The 15,895-nt window shown below is 41.7% G+C and overlaps 1 protein-coding gene across 1 annotated transcript in view; it reads right to left on the bottom strand.

The window, feature by feature from the left end:
* The window catches only part of lrp2b (low density lipoprotein receptor-related protein 2b), a 43,164-nt gene that overhangs the window by 14,191 nt on the left and 13,078 nt on the right, over nt 1-15,895 (bottom strand). The window contains exons 29-61 of the mRNA XM_035915197.2: nt 15,664-15,892; nt 15,219-15,396; nt 14,463-14,591; nt 14,115-14,281; nt 13,722-13,865; nt 13,060-13,169; nt 12,408-12,585; nt 12,104-12,317; nt 11,069-11,305; nt 10,758-10,949; nt 10,194-10,666; nt 9,276-9,723; nt 9,019-9,184; nt 8,736-8,894; nt 8,354-8,643; nt 8,018-8,221; nt 7,652-7,894; nt 7,218-7,343; nt 7,001-7,120; nt 6,667-6,798; nt 6,324-6,525; nt 5,925-6,220; nt 4,372-4,888; nt 3,890-4,045; nt 3,562-3,732; nt 3,205-3,428; nt 2,938-3,115; nt 2,651-2,847; nt 2,178-2,423; nt 1,594-1,722; nt 612-731; nt 349-465; nt 111-227 (exon numbers count right to left, since the gene is read on the bottom strand). Of these exons, the coding sequence (XP_035771090.2) occupies nt 111-227; nt 349-465; nt 612-731; nt 1,594-1,722; nt 2,178-2,423; nt 2,651-2,847; nt 2,938-3,115; nt 3,205-3,428; nt 3,562-3,732; nt 3,890-4,045; nt 4,372-4,888; nt 5,925-6,220; nt 6,324-6,525; nt 6,667-6,798; nt 7,001-7,120; nt 7,218-7,343; nt 7,652-7,894; nt 8,018-8,221; nt 8,354-8,643; nt 8,736-8,894; nt 9,019-9,184; nt 9,276-9,723; nt 10,194-10,666; nt 10,758-10,949; nt 11,069-11,305; nt 12,104-12,317; nt 12,408-12,585; nt 13,060-13,169; nt 13,722-13,865; nt 14,115-14,281; nt 14,463-14,591; nt 15,219-15,396; nt 15,664-15,892 (6,809 nt within the window). The remainder of the gene's footprint in view (nt 1-110; nt 228-348; nt 466-611; nt 732-1,593; nt 1,723-2,177; nt 2,424-2,650; nt 2,848-2,937; nt 3,116-3,204; nt 3,429-3,561; nt 3,733-3,889; nt 4,046-4,371; nt 4,889-5,924; nt 6,221-6,323; nt 6,526-6,666; nt 6,799-7,000; nt 7,121-7,217; nt 7,344-7,651; nt 7,895-8,017; nt 8,222-8,353; nt 8,644-8,735; nt 8,895-9,018; nt 9,185-9,275; nt 9,724-10,193; nt 10,667-10,757; nt 10,950-11,068; nt 11,306-12,103; nt 12,318-12,407; nt 12,586-13,059; nt 13,170-13,721; nt 13,866-14,114; nt 14,282-14,462; nt 14,592-15,218; nt 15,397-15,663; nt 15,893-15,895) is intronic.

Below are 15,895 nucleotides of genomic sequence, written 5' to 3' on the forward strand. Positions count from 1 at the left end.
AGCCTTAAAGCCTGAATAATTACCTCGCACACATATAAACAGAAAAAAAAAATAAATAAATAAAACTGCGGGGGCCCAGAGTGCCATTAATTGTCACGCTGTAAACTTACGACAGCTGGTCTCATCTGACAGATCCAGACAGTCGGGTCGGTTGTCGCACTGCAGAATAGCGGGGATACAGTGACCCGAGTCACATTGGAAAAAACCTGGACGACATGTCTGCAACTCTGGAAGAGAGCCAAGATGTTATGTTGATGCGTGTGTTTGCGCCCGTGTGTGTTTTGTTTACGGCTGGATGTAATTTTAAGGGGGCCGAGGAGTTAGCATGAGGAGGAGGCGTCTGCTCACCGCAGTCTCGCTCGTCCGAGTTGTCCCCACAGTCGTTGACATGGTTACACGTCCAGCTTCCGGGAATGCACTGCTCGTTGTCACATCGAAACTCACTTTCAGAGCACGGCCTTGGCTCTAGAGACACACACACACACACGTGTTCAATATGAGATGTGTGGCCGCTGTGATATGAGGCTTCAAACTACATGAGTAAAAAGCAGTCAGAAGAAACATTTTTAATAAGAAGACATTTTTGAAACAGATTGCACTGAAAAACTTACGGCAGTTTCTCTCGTCTGAACTGTCGCCACAGTCATTAGAGCCATCGCACTGCCAGCGGATGGGAATGCAGCGGTGATTGTCACAACGGAAATCTCCCAGAGGGTCACAGGTCACTTCCTCTGTTATAAAGCAGCAGCACAAAAGGTGTTTGAACATGTGGTCATGAGAACATTTTGGAAAATAAGATTTTTAACCTGCTGAAACCAAAGACTTAAAGGTAAAGCGTGTCAATTTTTAGGTTACTTAATAGAATAAAATAAGGTTGTACTCATAAATATAAATTGATCAGTGTGTTATTATAGCTTCCAAACGATTGATGCATTTTCATAAACTTAGAATTAATCCATTAAAAATACATAGAAGTCGGCGCCAGTTTGTGGAAGCCCCACAATCTTGCAGTGCACAATCTAGTGGCCAAGATGTCATCGCTGTCAGGGCTCTAAGACATGGAAATATAAATAAAAGGACACTTATTTTTTCCTGACATTGTCAGTAGACTGCAATCTGCATTCTACTGACATCTGGTGGTGATATCTTATACACTGTAGCTTTAACTTCACGAGTTTTTAGCCTTTTTAACACAGCTTGATACATTTTCACTAATAAATACTAATTGTGTGTGACCGCCTTCTTACAGTGTAATTTCTGTCTATATAGGATGATGCATCTTTGCTATTTGTTTTTACTGTTCTGCATTACACCCATTATTATTTATTCTTTCGAACCGGAGCTTTAAAGTCGTCTACAGCCAAGGCTGAAACGAATAAATATGTTATTTAATGATTGAGCGGTGCAAATGATCTGTAAAGGTATTCAGATTTCTTTTTCTGGATTAGAAACTACAAGCATTGCAGAGCTTGAACTTTTAAAGTACACCACAATATCATCAGATCTTTAGGAACTAATTTAAGATTTTGACACATGTGCAGTATGCAGCTGGTCTGACAGCCCCGACACGTCTGCTGACACATGAGCACTGACCGCAGCCTTCCTCGTCGCTGTTGTCGATGCAGTCGTTTGAGCCGTCGCAGCGGGCCCACTGAGGAATACAGCGGTAGTTTGTCTTGCAGGAGAACTCTGTATCCTCATCGCACTTGTAGTCTGGACCCACTGTGGAGACAAGGCGACAGAGACATCAGGCAAAGGATGGAAGGAAAGTGGTGAGATTAGTAGTAAGATCGAAAATAAAGTCTGCAAGGTGACAAGAGGGTGAGAAATAATGAGGGAGGATGAGTTGAGACAGAGCCAGACAGACAGTAATTAGAAGCAGAAGGAAGAGGGGGAGGAGGGGGAGGAGGGATTGGCTGTGCAACTTAAATTTAGAAAAATCAACACTATGTGCAGCTTCATTAATTCACCCAGGTTACACCTGCGCTGTGTCTGAATCGATTGTATATCTCTGGAACAGATAAGTCGATGCTTGATTAAACAGTCATGCGGTTCTGCAAAGTGCACGGCTATTATCAATTAAGCTGCTCCTTTTGTGCTCATCACAGACAGACATGGGGAAAAGAAAAGGAAATCGTGGTTGGCACATATTTAATTCGCGTGACAGTAGCACTCACTGCAGACTTCATACGGCTCATCAGATCCATCACCACAGTCGTCCTGGGCATCGCACACATACATTGACGGCACGCAGCGGCCGTTTGCACACGTGAAATCTCCCGGTTTGCAGGTCTTCTGGGAGCAAGTCTCCGCATCCTCATCGCTGCCATCTGTACAGTCAACTATTCCATCGCAGTGCCAGGACACAGGAATGCACCTTTTGTTTTTACACTGGAACTGGTTTTCAGCACAGCGGTGATCGCCTGTGAGGACAGGAAACAGGTTTAACATTGAACCCTCTTCCTGAAAACAGGCTTTCATTTTCAGCAGAAAGAAAGAAAGAAAAAAAAGAAAAAAAGGAAAAAATAAAGGCCTAAAAGAATCAGTTAAAAACTTGAATCTGGTAAACGTAATGTAATTTTTTCTGTTCAATTTTTATTTGATTGAGTTATTTAGAGTTCGTATTGAGGATTTAATGAAACTGTCATACTGCAGAGAGCAGCATCCTCATCTGAGCCATCAGGGCAGTTTTGGTGGCCGTCGCAGAGGAAGCCGGGGTAGGTGCAGTTGCCATCTTGACACTGGAACAGGCCAGCTGAACAGTAGCGAGGTGGGCAGGTCTGAGGTTCATCCGAGCCATCACCACAGTCCGACTGACCATCACACTTCCACCATATCGGAACGCACCTGAGAACAAGAAAGCGTACAAACAGCTTTACCCCTGACGATGGTTAATAAGCAGTACAGTGAAGTATCATGACTTTCTGTCACACTAACTTCTCATTGTCCCCACAGCGGAACTGGGTGCTGGAGCAGTCAGCAACACACTGGATCTTAAATCCAAGAGCCACACCAATGAAGTGATCGGGACACTCGCAGGTAGCTCGCTGTCCTCCAGGCGCGATCAGACACAAATGACTGCAGGTCAGGTAATGGGACGAGCAAGGGTTCTCACCTGGGGAATAAGACGATTAAATACAAATTATCTTCTGCCGTCTATTGTGATGCCGGGAATATAATAGCACACAGTTGTCATATACTTACTTCGAGGCTGCCTGTATGGATGGTAGACGTGAATGTCATAGAGGCGATGGGTGTTGTTGCCCATGACTGTACGCTCCTCGCCAGTATACTTATGAGCTTTTTCCACAGTATGCGTGTTCCAGTCTGTCCAGTAGACCCAGTCCTCAAATAGAGAAACAGCAAATACATGGGGAAGCGAGCCAGCGATGGCCCGGTGCCGATTCTGGCCGTCCATGTCTGCAAAGCTAAGATGCACAGAGTAGGGAGGTTTATACACAATGTGATTAATTCACATGTAGAAACATAAAGAGAAATCAATGTTTAGATAATTCAGTGCAACACAGAATAAACGTTCTGTGGGATACTTCATGAACTCACTCCAAAAAGTTAAGGTGGGAATCAGCAAAGAAGATCTTGTTGTTGGTGTAGTCTATAGTTAGAGCATTAGGCCACTCCAGCTTGGTTGTGATAATTGCACTGACATTTGTTCCATCCATGCCAGCTCTGCCGATATATGCTGCGTCACCCCAGTCGGTCCAGTACAGCCATCTGGGCAAAAGAGGAATGAAGGAATGAGGGATGAGGAAAAGTCGAAGCAAAGGAATGGGAACAACTAAAAACCGGGAGGCAGAAACAACTGCACACGTTTGGTTTTAGAGTCAATCATAGATTTTCTGTGTGTGTGTGTGTGTGTGTGTGTGAATACCCATATTTAGGGTTGACAGCCACAGCACGAGGTCTGGTGATAACGTAGGTGTGATTTCTATCTGTAAAGTGTCCCGACAGCAGTTTCTTCTGGTAGCGCCCATCCAGCTCCATCACATGAACTGAGCCGTAATACCTGTCCACCCAGTACAACTTCCTGCAGGGGACAGGAAGGAGAAAAATTGAATAAATGTATAAATTAAAAAGATGTTGTTGTTTGTGAAACACATAGATGCAAAGTTAATAAAAATTCCCCCACTCATATTCTCTATTTCTTTATTTTGTATATGGAAGTGTGCGTGTGTGTGTTTACTCAGGATGTATTTTGTGCTCTCAGAGCGATTTGCTAGTTATAAAAAATTAAATAGGAGTACACGTGTAAACAATTGTTTTCCAGTTGTGCGAATCACTTCTTGTTACTTAATAACCTAAATACTTATATTAACAGATTATTATCTATTAGGTTTCTCCTGTTTTACAAACCTGCCAACCCAGTCCAGCGCCAGGCCTTCAGCTCCTCCTATATCGTTGCTCACCAGCGTCTCCCTGTCGCTCCCATCGAAGCGCATCCTCTCAATCTTTCCTGCCCCTACATCCAGCCAGTACAGCCTCTTCTCATAGTGATCAAATTCTAATGCCACCACATTTGTCAGGCCCTGCAGGACTATGCTCAACTGTAACCCGTCAATGGTCAAATTGCGGATGTAGTAGCGATTGGTATACAAGAGGTATGGGTTGATGCCGCTGTTCTGACGGCAGGTGCGTCCATCCGGTTCGCGGATGTACCCTGGGGCGCATTTGCAGTGGTATGAGCCAAAACTGTTCTCGCAGATCTGGCTGCAGACGGCGGGTGTGCTGACACACTCGTCGAGGTCCTCGCAGGCTTTGCCATCTGGCATGAGCTGGTAGCCTGGGTTGCAGGAACAGTAATAACCGGTGAGAGTGTCAGTGCAGATTTGGGCGCACTTGTGGACTGCTGGGTTGAGACACTCATTAATTCCTAAAGAGAATAAAGAAAAAGTGAGAAGCTGAGCAAAGTCAGAATATGGATGAGGTTTTAAGACCTGCAGCAAAAATACAGGTAACAAGAGCACTCAAAGAGCACAACTCTCCATGAAGGGCAAGAGCTATACTAAAACTCTGATGGATTATAGTGAAGTTGTATAATTTTGTATTGAAACAAGAATGTTTTAAAAGAGCTCAAACAATGACAGTGCTTATGTTTTCCACTGACTAATATATTGCTTTAAAATGTGGAGATTATCCAATGGAATCTCAAATGAGCCTTTTTCCTCATTTGTGTCACCCTGACCTTTGACTCGTGACTTTAAAGTATTGCGTACTAAAATTGTGTATTTTATTATCTTTGCCCACATGATTGGAGGTGATTGACTGAAACCTTTGGTTTCTATAAACTGTAAAAAAAAAAAAAATTGATTAAATTTAAATTGACTTTTGGTGCAAACATTGAAGGTCAAGATTGGCCTGCTTAGCCAACCCAGGTACTCATGTCCCCCAAGGCCTTCTATATTGTTGTCAAGTTTAAGGACAATCCATAAAACATTTTCACAGATATTCATATTTGACGTGACCTCTGATTTTCACCAAAATTAAATCATCCTGAGCTGTTTTTTGTGTCTACTGTCACAAAATCTGAAAATGTGTATCTTGAAAACTGTGGATGTTGGCCTGCTAACAAACAAACAGACAAACAGACAAATACGTCTCATTACATACTCCATCTTTTCAGAATAAATCATAAGTATTTATAATATGTAGTACAAATAAACCTGTATAAATATACATATATTTATAAAAGCAAACATTTTTATAAAATATGAAAGCACATAGGCTTGGTCTGATTGACGAATATACTTTTTGTGACACCTTATCTTTCTTCATTCTATATACTTTAACCATATGCATGTGAAGATTTGTGCAATCAAAGTTTATTTTAGATGCTGTGTGAAAAGAAATACAGTTCATAAATTCTATCAAAAATGTCCCACAGTTTCCCATATTTGTTTGCCTCTTACCGCAGCCTTTTTCATCACTGTCGTCCTGACAGTCCTTCTGTCCGTTGCACACCTTATTGGAATCGATGCACTCTCCCGACTTGCACATGTACTGTTGAGGAGAGCAGGTGGGCTGAGGCGTGAGGCATAAGCTGTCCGCCTCGTCCGAACCATCCAAACAGTCGTTCTGCCCGTCGCAGATGTAGAAAGAGTAGATGCAGGCTCCGTTACTGCAGGTGAACTGGTTGCTGCTGCAGGTATCATACGTACAGCGCAACTCATCGCTGCCGTCTCCGCAGTCATTCACGCGATCACAGCTACAGAAGAGTAGTGATTCATTACTTGCCTGACAAGAGAATTTGTCTCGAGACCAGTAAACACATCTCTACTTTTATTCAATCACACATGTGCCACACTTACTGGAAGGGGATGAGGATGCAAAGCCCGTTGGCGCAGGCAAACTCATTCATGTGGCAGGTCCGGTTGGGACAGTTCTGGAGCTCATCAGCTGCACTGGCACAGTCTTTCTCCCCATCACACACAAAGCTTAAAGGCACACAGCGTGGATGGCCCGGGTACCAGGTTGGACAGGTGAACTGGTCAGAACTACAGGTTCGTTGGCCTCCAGGTGACAATATGATATTAAAAAGCAAAATTGATGAAAGTGTATGAGAATGCTAACCTGAGATTATATAAACGAATCAAAATATTGAGCAGCCTAACGCTGCACAAATAATGATGACATATCTAACTGGTGTCTCACCACACTCCAGCTCAGGAGCCTCGTCACTGTTGTCCCAGCAGTCATTGTTGCCATCGCACACCAGTGACTCAGGGACGCAGTTTCCATTGGTACAAGTGAAATGGTTTGGACTGCATGTTCTGATTATATCTTCTGCACAGTAGAAAACACAGAATCACATTTTAATGACGATGGAAAGTGTGAACTGAAAGAGAAAAAAAGGGCTGGCTTGCTTCATATAAGTGTGTCTTCCTTAAGCAAAACACGAGTCACTATGGAAACTCACATCAAACCTAAAGTATAAAAGTCTTTGAATTTAAGTTACCGATTAGCTGCACTAATGTTGAGCACTCACCACAAGAGGGAGGTTCATCTGTCCCATCAGTGCAGTCTTTGATGGAGTCACATACCCAAGTCTGAGGGATACACTTTCCTACATCACAACGGAACTGATCAGGAGCACATGTACGCCCCGCTGTAACACACATAAGCGCAAGTTTGCATAGATTTACATCTTTATTGATGTGCAGTTCAAATTAGCTGAAGCTTATACATTCTTTGACTCAGCTCACCACAGAAGAGAGGATTCTCATCACTGTTGTCTCCACAGTTGTTAAAGCCGTCACATAGGTTTCCAGGGTAGATGCAGATGTTGGTGTTGTCACACTTGATCTGGCCATTGGGACATTGACGATCAGCTGGAGAGATGTTGGAAAGACACCAGATCGGATCATTCACCCAAGGCCACTGGCAGCCCTTTGACACTACATACGTAACATTATTTATAACATTATTATTTAGCAATATAGAATCATTTTAGGTGTGAGTACGGGCACAGTATTTGACTTGAAATTGTCCAACTTTAGTTTCTGGGGAGGAACGGATGGAGAAAACAGTGACTTCAATCTCATCTTTTTTTTAATTTTTTTTCTGTGTTTGCAGTAACCATCTCATTGTCTAACATAATCAAATATTAAGCCCAACAATTAGTCTCGTCATTACTCACGGCAGTTGATTTCGTCGGAGGTAGCGTTGTCCCGACAGTCGTTGTAGCCATCACAGACAAAGCTGGCGCTGATGCAGCGTCCGTTAGCGCAGGTGAACTCGGTAGCAGGGTTACATGTGGGGAAGGGGCAGCCCTGTTCATCACTGTTGTCACCACAGTCGTTTGTGTAGTCACAGGTGTAGCTGAGTGGGACGCAGCGCCCATTGTCGCAGGTGAAGTCTGTGGCTGAGCAGGTGTGGAAGGCTGGGGAAGGGTTAAAAGAAACATGAAGGCTTTTGCAGATGTTGGTATAGCTGTTTGCTTCTTGGCTGGCTAAGTTTGTCTGTTTAAATAAGACATTTTGAAAAAAATGTCCGGATTTCTCACCACAAACTCTCTCGAGCTCATCACTTTTATCGTGGCAGTCATTGTAGCCATCACACTTCCAGCGTGCTAAGATACAGTTACCATTGAGACAAGTAAACTGATCAGCCTGACAGCGTTTCCCCGTGTCTTGTATACAGTCTTTGCCATTGTTTGCCAGATACCAGTTCCCCTCATGAGGACACTGGCACTCAGGGCCGACAGGACCTGAAAAACCACAGGTAACACAGATATCTGAGGTAAGATTCCTTGTATATTTGCTGTCTTTTTCCTGTTGTCTATTACACAACTTAAGGTGGGATTTGGTGCCTTTTTGTGCATCAAAAAGCCTGCTCTTACCAGAAACACAGACATGACTGCAGCCACCGTTGAACTGCTGACAGAAGCTGGAGCAAATCTCCTGCTTTGATTCAGCATGAACGTGAATGTCATTTGGTAGGTACTCCAGATTCTGGGCTAGCACTGTAAAGCCAGAGCCATCATTCTTACTAGCCCTAAAGACACCTCTTTCAGTCCAGTCGGTCCAGAAGATATCCTGCTTGTAGACAGTCATACCAAATGGATAGCTGAGCCCTTGCATGATCACTTCTCGATTCTCACCAGTCAGGGTGGACCGCTCAATCTTGTCTCTGTAGAAAGAAATTAAAAAAAGAAAAGAAAATCTGCTACATAATCTGTCTCTCTCCTAATTTTTAATTTATATCAGAATAACTGGACATACCGTGAAACATCGACCCAGTAGAGCATCCTCTCCTCATAGTCTATAGACAGTCCGTTGGGTGATGTCAGACCGGTGCTGATGATGACAGTCCGGAAGCTTCCACCCAGTGTTGCCCTCTCAATCTTAGCTGGAGATCCCCAGTCAGTCCAATATAAGTAACTGGAAAGTGAGAAGCATCAGACAGAGTAATAAGAGGGAGCTCAAAGCTATACTTGATAGCATGTTTAATATCTGAAAGTCATCTTCAATCTTTGGACATTTGAGAATATTAGTTTGCTTTTACCCATAGCATGGATCAACAACGATGCCTTTGGGCCGGTTTGCAGGGGCTATGATTGACCGGTTACCTCCATCTACTCCGATCGACTGGACATTACGTTTAAAGTTGTCGGTAAAGTAAAGACGCTTGTTTATCCAGTCAAATGCCAAACCCTCTGGATTGTCCAAATCTAAGCAGCATTTAGAGGATTTAAAATTAAATAAAGTCACAAATGAGAAAAATGAAATGATGAATGTGAAGAGTGATAATGCTTAACTCACTTGAGATGATAGTGACAGGGGGGCTGGTGACAGATGTTGTGGTGATGTAGCCAATCCTGCTCCGACCTATCCCGACATACTGCGTGAAGAAAATTCGTTTCTCTCGGAAGTCATAATCCAGGCCCTTTACGCTATTGCCCAAGGTCACAGTTGGATAGGGTAGACTATGATCCGTTGGGTCTAACCTCTGGCTATTTAGCGTGTAGCTTGTGGTGAAAACTAAGAACTCATCCGGTTCATAACCACATGATACTCCATTACCAAGAAGTGTCCCGTGGGCACAAGCGCATTTAGGTCCTTGCTTGTCTGGAATGGCAAAGCAGAGCTGCTGGCAGCGTCCGTTGTCTTCGTGGCATGGGTTAAATCCTACCAGGTTGGCAGATGTAGGCTGGACATGTGCGTCAAAGATGGTGACGTCCATCAGCTCATTGAGATTGTCTCGGATTACCTGGTAACACCAAAAGTTGTTATTTCTTTGTCAGATAGCATAGGCATAGCACAAGTGAAGAATGATTGTTAAATGCCTACAACTAATTCCAACTGCTATCACAAAAAGTATGCCAATTTTTTGCTCGTTGTTAGCTCAAACTCTCTCTTACAATACTACAGACAGAAAAACGGTTCTCATGTACCCAAGCTAAATTTGACGAGCACTATTATATTATATTATATTATATTATATTATATTATAGCTTAACTATTAAGCTAGTAAACCAAAAACTGTCCATTTCAATAAGTAAGGAATCCTTTGATTTCTTTTTTTATCTAGAAAAAAAAGTCATCAGATGTATATAATTTCCAGATTCTTAAAAGAGGATTTTCTGTTTACCTGTACTTTATATTATTGTAAGCTATCACTGGAGAGGATGACAGCTAAAACTACAACTGTGTGCTAAATTAGGCAAATTCAATGTTCACCTCTGGCTGGTCGGTATTGGCTGGGTCCTTACTGGCTTGCAAGAGCTTTCCAAGCCTTTTATCCACCCACAGCATGTAGTTTCCTAATATAGCTAGTCCCATTGGAGATGGATACCGGCTCCCATACCGGATAATCTGCCTCTCTGTGCCGTCTATGGCCATGCGTGAGATCATATCAAGAACATCATCTGTCCAGTAGAGGAAGTTATTACTGTAATCAACTGTTAGGCCACGAGGTGACGCTAAGCTCTCTGATGCCAACACTGTGCGGTTTGTGCCATCCAGCAAGGCCCGCTCAATCTTCGGTGTCTGACCAGCATCAGTCCAAAAAAGGTAGCGAAGTTTAGGGCTGACAGCCACATCCCGGGGCTGATCCTCAGAGGACTTAATGAGAATCATTCGGAAGGTCGTGTTGATGGCCATCACCTCCAGGTAGGTTTCGGTTTTATGAGCATTGGTGAAATACAAGTTATCTGAAAAAGTAAATAGAGAAATTCTACATTATTTTTTTTTGATGCTAGTGGAGGTGGATGGATAAAATTGTTGGTGGATGTTGCCACCTACTTGCAATCCAGTCAACAGCCAAACCCCGAATGCCTCTTACGCCAACTCCTGAAGGGAGAACTCTGGTGTAATGCCCTCCATCAGTTCTGGCTTTGAAAATACCCTTGTATGTGGAGTAGGTGCTGTTCTCAGTCCAGTACACATAGCCAGATTTAATGTGGGCATCCACCTTATCATGAATGACATATGATGCTGAGAAAAATATCAGAGAGGAACTTGGGTTAATGGAAAGTTGATGATTATAATCTATGCTATAAAATATGAAAACAGGTTTGAACTTCATATTTCAAGACAATAAGAAGCCAACATACATCCGCCAACAGGCACCATAGCTTCAGAGTGGTCAGAGCTGTTTACGTGGAAGCCACGGATATATGAGCGGGTGGAGACAACGGCGAAAGATTCATACTCTTGGCAGCTGGAGCCATCTGGAGATGGGTGAAACCCTGTAGTGCAGGCACAGGTCTTCTTATTGTCGGGTTTGGGCAAACAGAGGTGCGGACAGCCGCCATTGTTGGAGCTGCAGGCATTAGTGGTTCCTGCTGAGTCTGAGGTGGAAAAGACAGGGTGGTGAAGGCCAGCGTTACTGGATGCCCATATTTGACTGGAGAATAAGAATTTATACCAGATCTCCTGACATGAAAAGGGTTTGACTGATATTATACGAGTAATTTTTGTGTTGTGCCGAATCTGTGACTTTCAGCAGGAGAAAATCTTTGATCGTATAAACTAAGTTTGGGCTTTTTTTTCTTTTAAATAAACCTGCTTCCCAATATCCTCAAATACTTGTCTTCTTCGTATTCTGCAATCTATCTCAAACACAGAGGTGACGCACCCTTTTTTGTCAGGAGTCCTAGACTTAAACACATCTTAACATAGACAAAGACATAGATGTAGACTTGATTTACACAGTGGGGAAATTCACTCATTCCAGCAGCACAAAGAACAGGAACAAAAAGTGAATTAGACATATATTAGAAAAAGTGAAAAGTGAAAAAAAAAATGAGTAAGAGAATAGAAAAAAGGCCAAAATACAGTACTACGTACAGATATGTTCAATAAAAAAAACCACAAACATAGACAGTATTGTATATTCTACTATGCACACACAAGTGAAATCTCCAAAAATGAAAGATCATTTACTTTTTGTGAAAAACAAGAAAATGTTATGAGCAAAACACAAAAAACTAGATTCAGAAAACAAAATAAAATTAGCCCTAAATATCATTCCCTCATTCACTGGCTGGTATTAATTGTTATATAATCTAACCAGTCTGCATGAGAACACCAAAAACCCAAAGAACGGACACTTCTGTAGTTATTTGAAAGACACTTGATTCACATACTGTCTCTTGCATGCACTTTGAGACCATGGAGGCCAGACATGCCGCTCCTCATCACCACCATATTGGCGCCAGTGTCCTTGTCCACCCTCTCAATGACCTCATAGTCCAGGTCAGTGTAGTAGAGGTAATTTTGGTAAATAGTCAGCCCCCATGGATGGGACAGACCGCTGACCACTGTCACACGGCTTGCCCCGTCCATAGTGCCACACTCAATCTGGGAAAACAAGAACGAACAGAAAATATTAAAGTGAGTGATCACATTTCTAGTTAAAGTCTACATATTAAACAGGTAACTTGTACTCACCACCCCTGTGCCAGCCACGCCCCAGTACAGTTTCATGGTGGAGATGTCGGCAGTGATGAACCCTATGTTAGCCATGCTGCCTGTGTAGAGGTTCACAAGGTTGCTGCCATCCATGTCAGCGCTGGCGACCTTTGGAGGAACTCCACTGTCTGACCCCTTGTCTGACCAAAATAACTTTCTGTGGATGGAAAGGTTAAACATGACAAGTGATGTGATCTCAGCGAGTCATACCGCCAATTTCTCCTCCCATTCAGTCAAACGTCACACCTATACGCAAGATTTGCTGCTGGTGCCACACTAATGCTGATAGGTAACAGGATGTTAAAGTCCAAAAAACTGAGATTTCTTAGATTTTACGCTAAAAAAGTTACATTAGGTTAGTTTCACTAAAATGGAAAAATATTCTAATATCATGAAATAAAAAAATCATGTAGACATTCAGTTAAATGGACCAAGTTACTGTTTTAATTGGGTTATATATGTCACAGGAACCAAAAGTGAGGGGAATATGTTGCCAACATCTTCTTAATGGTAATGAGGGTGCTGTGTACTGTGTCCCTGGTATATTATGTACATATAATATATACAAACTAAATAGCGCTGAACAAGGTAATTATATGTATTTATTAATTTTCATGAACATGTGATTTACCCTTGGGCTGGATCCAGCACAATTCCAATGGGCTCTCCTACTCCCTCTGGTTTTCTGTTAGAGGTGATAAGGATCTTCCTGTAATGCTCACTTCCATCAACACGGATAACCTAAGTGCGACATTGTATTTTATTTATGTCTACTAAAAAAATATATATATATAATAATAAATGCAAAAAAACAAAAGGCAAATCATAACCTGCTGGTTAAAACAATAAAGGTTAATTTTAGCACTGAGCAAATGTTCAGCAGTCACTTTATAAAAAATTGAATTTGCAATCAAAAAGATATAAAACCTCTGAGTTAACCATGCATAGCATTTTTAATTGTAGGTTGTTGTAATAATTTACTAAACTAAACTTCTTCAAGTAACAAAAATTTGAAAATATATCAATTTAATAAATAATAATAATAAAAATAAAATAGTAATATACCACAATAATATCCAACAAAAAAGGGAAAAAAAGGAAATGAGTATATTTGATTTGGGGTATTTTTGGTAATTAATACATCTGTATTTAATCTTTTTTGCCACGGTGTTTTCTGATCTCTTCTAATTCAAGTGTTGTTTACTTGTTTGCAGGTACAAGTGAGCCTAGGCATGACAGCATCTTATCAGTAATTGATAATCAAATGATTCTGTGTTTCACTATAATGCTTACTTCAATGGTTTTGGCAGTGGGATTGGTGTAATACATTATTCGGCCTATCCAGTCAAAAGCCAGACCGGCTGGTGAGCCCATGAAAGCAGCTGGAGCAAACTGAGTTTTGTTTGTTCCGTCAGTTTTCACTCTCCAAATCGAATCCTAGCATCAGAACAAAAAAGTCAATTATTTTAAAATAATTATTCAGAATCTGCAGGTGCTATTGATGTGTACTGATCTCATTTTTCTTCTGTTTTAAACATATTAAAATTTAAAATGAAATACAATTTCCTTCCTAATATAATGAATTGACTGTAATAAGACATCTTAGAATCTATGCATGTTTCACACTCAAATCTATTGCATGTTATAAAACTCTTTTCGCCTCGTCAGTTTAAGACCTCCACTCACAGTGCTCTGCACCCAATAGACGAACTGCTCCTGATCATCAAAGTCAATGTCCTGCCCCTGCCTGATGCCAGACACTGGGGTCATTGCATTATTGGAAGGGTCTGTGGGATCCAGGGGAATGCCAAAAATCACAGTATCCCTAACCACCATTAAGAAGGGAGTCTCATCTAGAAATGAATGGAGAAGAACAAAGAGATGCACAGTTGTAGGAGAGATTTTTTTTTAGCAAAACATTTACAAAATGAATATTAACCACGAGCAGAAAACTCATTACTGACACTGATTTGTAATCAGCACTGTTAAATTATGTGAATAGTGAGACAGAGAAATGTGTAAAACCAAAATTACCTTTAACACAGGTGCGCTTGTCAGCATCCAGCTTCCAACCTGATTGGCAGTGGCAGGTGTAGTACCTGGGTCTCAGTGTTGACAGCAGGCACAGCTGAGTGCACAGGTGTTCGCTGCATGGGTTGATGGCTAAACACAAAAGCACAGAGTCACTTTCAGCCTTGAAATCGGATTCATCAAACTATCACACTGGTAACATTAAAAGAAGAATTTAGTGCGCAAACAGATGACAAATGAAAGGAACAAGCTGAGCCTTCCACGCTCACAGTGAAGGGATCTGGTGCCTCTGGGAGCATTTTGCTGGCATGATTTGGTCCACCTATTTTCTTTAGGGTATCAAAATTGTATCAGAATTGGCCCACTAAAAACTCCAATCTGGACCTACTGGACTGCTTTGGAAAATGTGATGGGAGGACATAAATTTTGGACTGTATTTTCATATGTTTTAGGTTGTTTTTTTTCCTGATAAGGACCTCCTCCATGTCCATTCATACTACCCCAAAGTAACCAAGTAATACATAAACATTTACATGACAGAAAGTTCTTGTTTATTCACTATTTACAATATAAATTTCTACTTTTATAGTGGGTTCACAATAGAAAGGAAAAAATAACATTTTCACACACACACTACAGCATCACTGTAGTGTGTGTGTGAAACTCATGTACTCAGTTTTTATAGACATCAACACATTTTAATACACTTCTTAAAGCTACAAGTATCCAAGTAAGATTTGTTTTTTATTTGAAAACTACCTGTGGGTTGTTTGATGGGATGAGCCATCACAATGCCCATGGGCTGGTAGACATTGTTCATGTGAGTAGTGATGTTGCCACCATGGAACTTGTTGGTACTCATCACTTTGCTGGTATAATGTTCTGACCAGTATATGGTGTCTTCAAAGATGGTCATACTATATGGGTGCTGGAGAACCTGGTGTTAGACACACAAAGGATAAAAACTTTTTGTGAACAATGATTATATTTTAAACGTAACACTCATTGTATTTGAATGGTTTATGCCAGTAACCTCCAATAACAGACATGATAACACCCCTGGCTTTAATGCATGTGGTAAGGAGTGACACCAAATTGTCTCAGTTCTCTAAACCGTGTTGAAAAATGATTAAAAGGGTATAAACTTTAAACAAGTAGTAAATATTTCCTCCTTATAATGAAAAACAGGAAAAACTAAACTTACCACATCACTTGCCATAACCTGATATCGGTTGTTTCCATTATAGTCACAGTAGTCAATATATCTGAGATAGGCGTCTGCAAAGTAGACTCTTCGTGTGGTGTAGTCCAGGGCCAAGCCATTGGGCCAATAGATCTTAGTGCTGACGATGACTCTTCTCGTGGTTCCATCCATGCTGGCCTGCTCAATCCTGGGGTTCTGGCCCCAGTCTGACCAGAACATCAGGTTGGTACTG

The sequence above is a fragment of the Neolamprologus brichardi genome, chromosome 8 (genome assembly GCF_056152115.1).
Source record: "Neolamprologus brichardi isolate AB-2024 chromosome 8, ASM5615211v1, whole genome shotgun sequence".
Classification (NCBI taxonomy): domain Eukaryota; kingdom Metazoa; phylum Chordata; class Actinopteri; order Cichliformes; family Cichlidae; genus Neolamprologus; species Neolamprologus brichardi.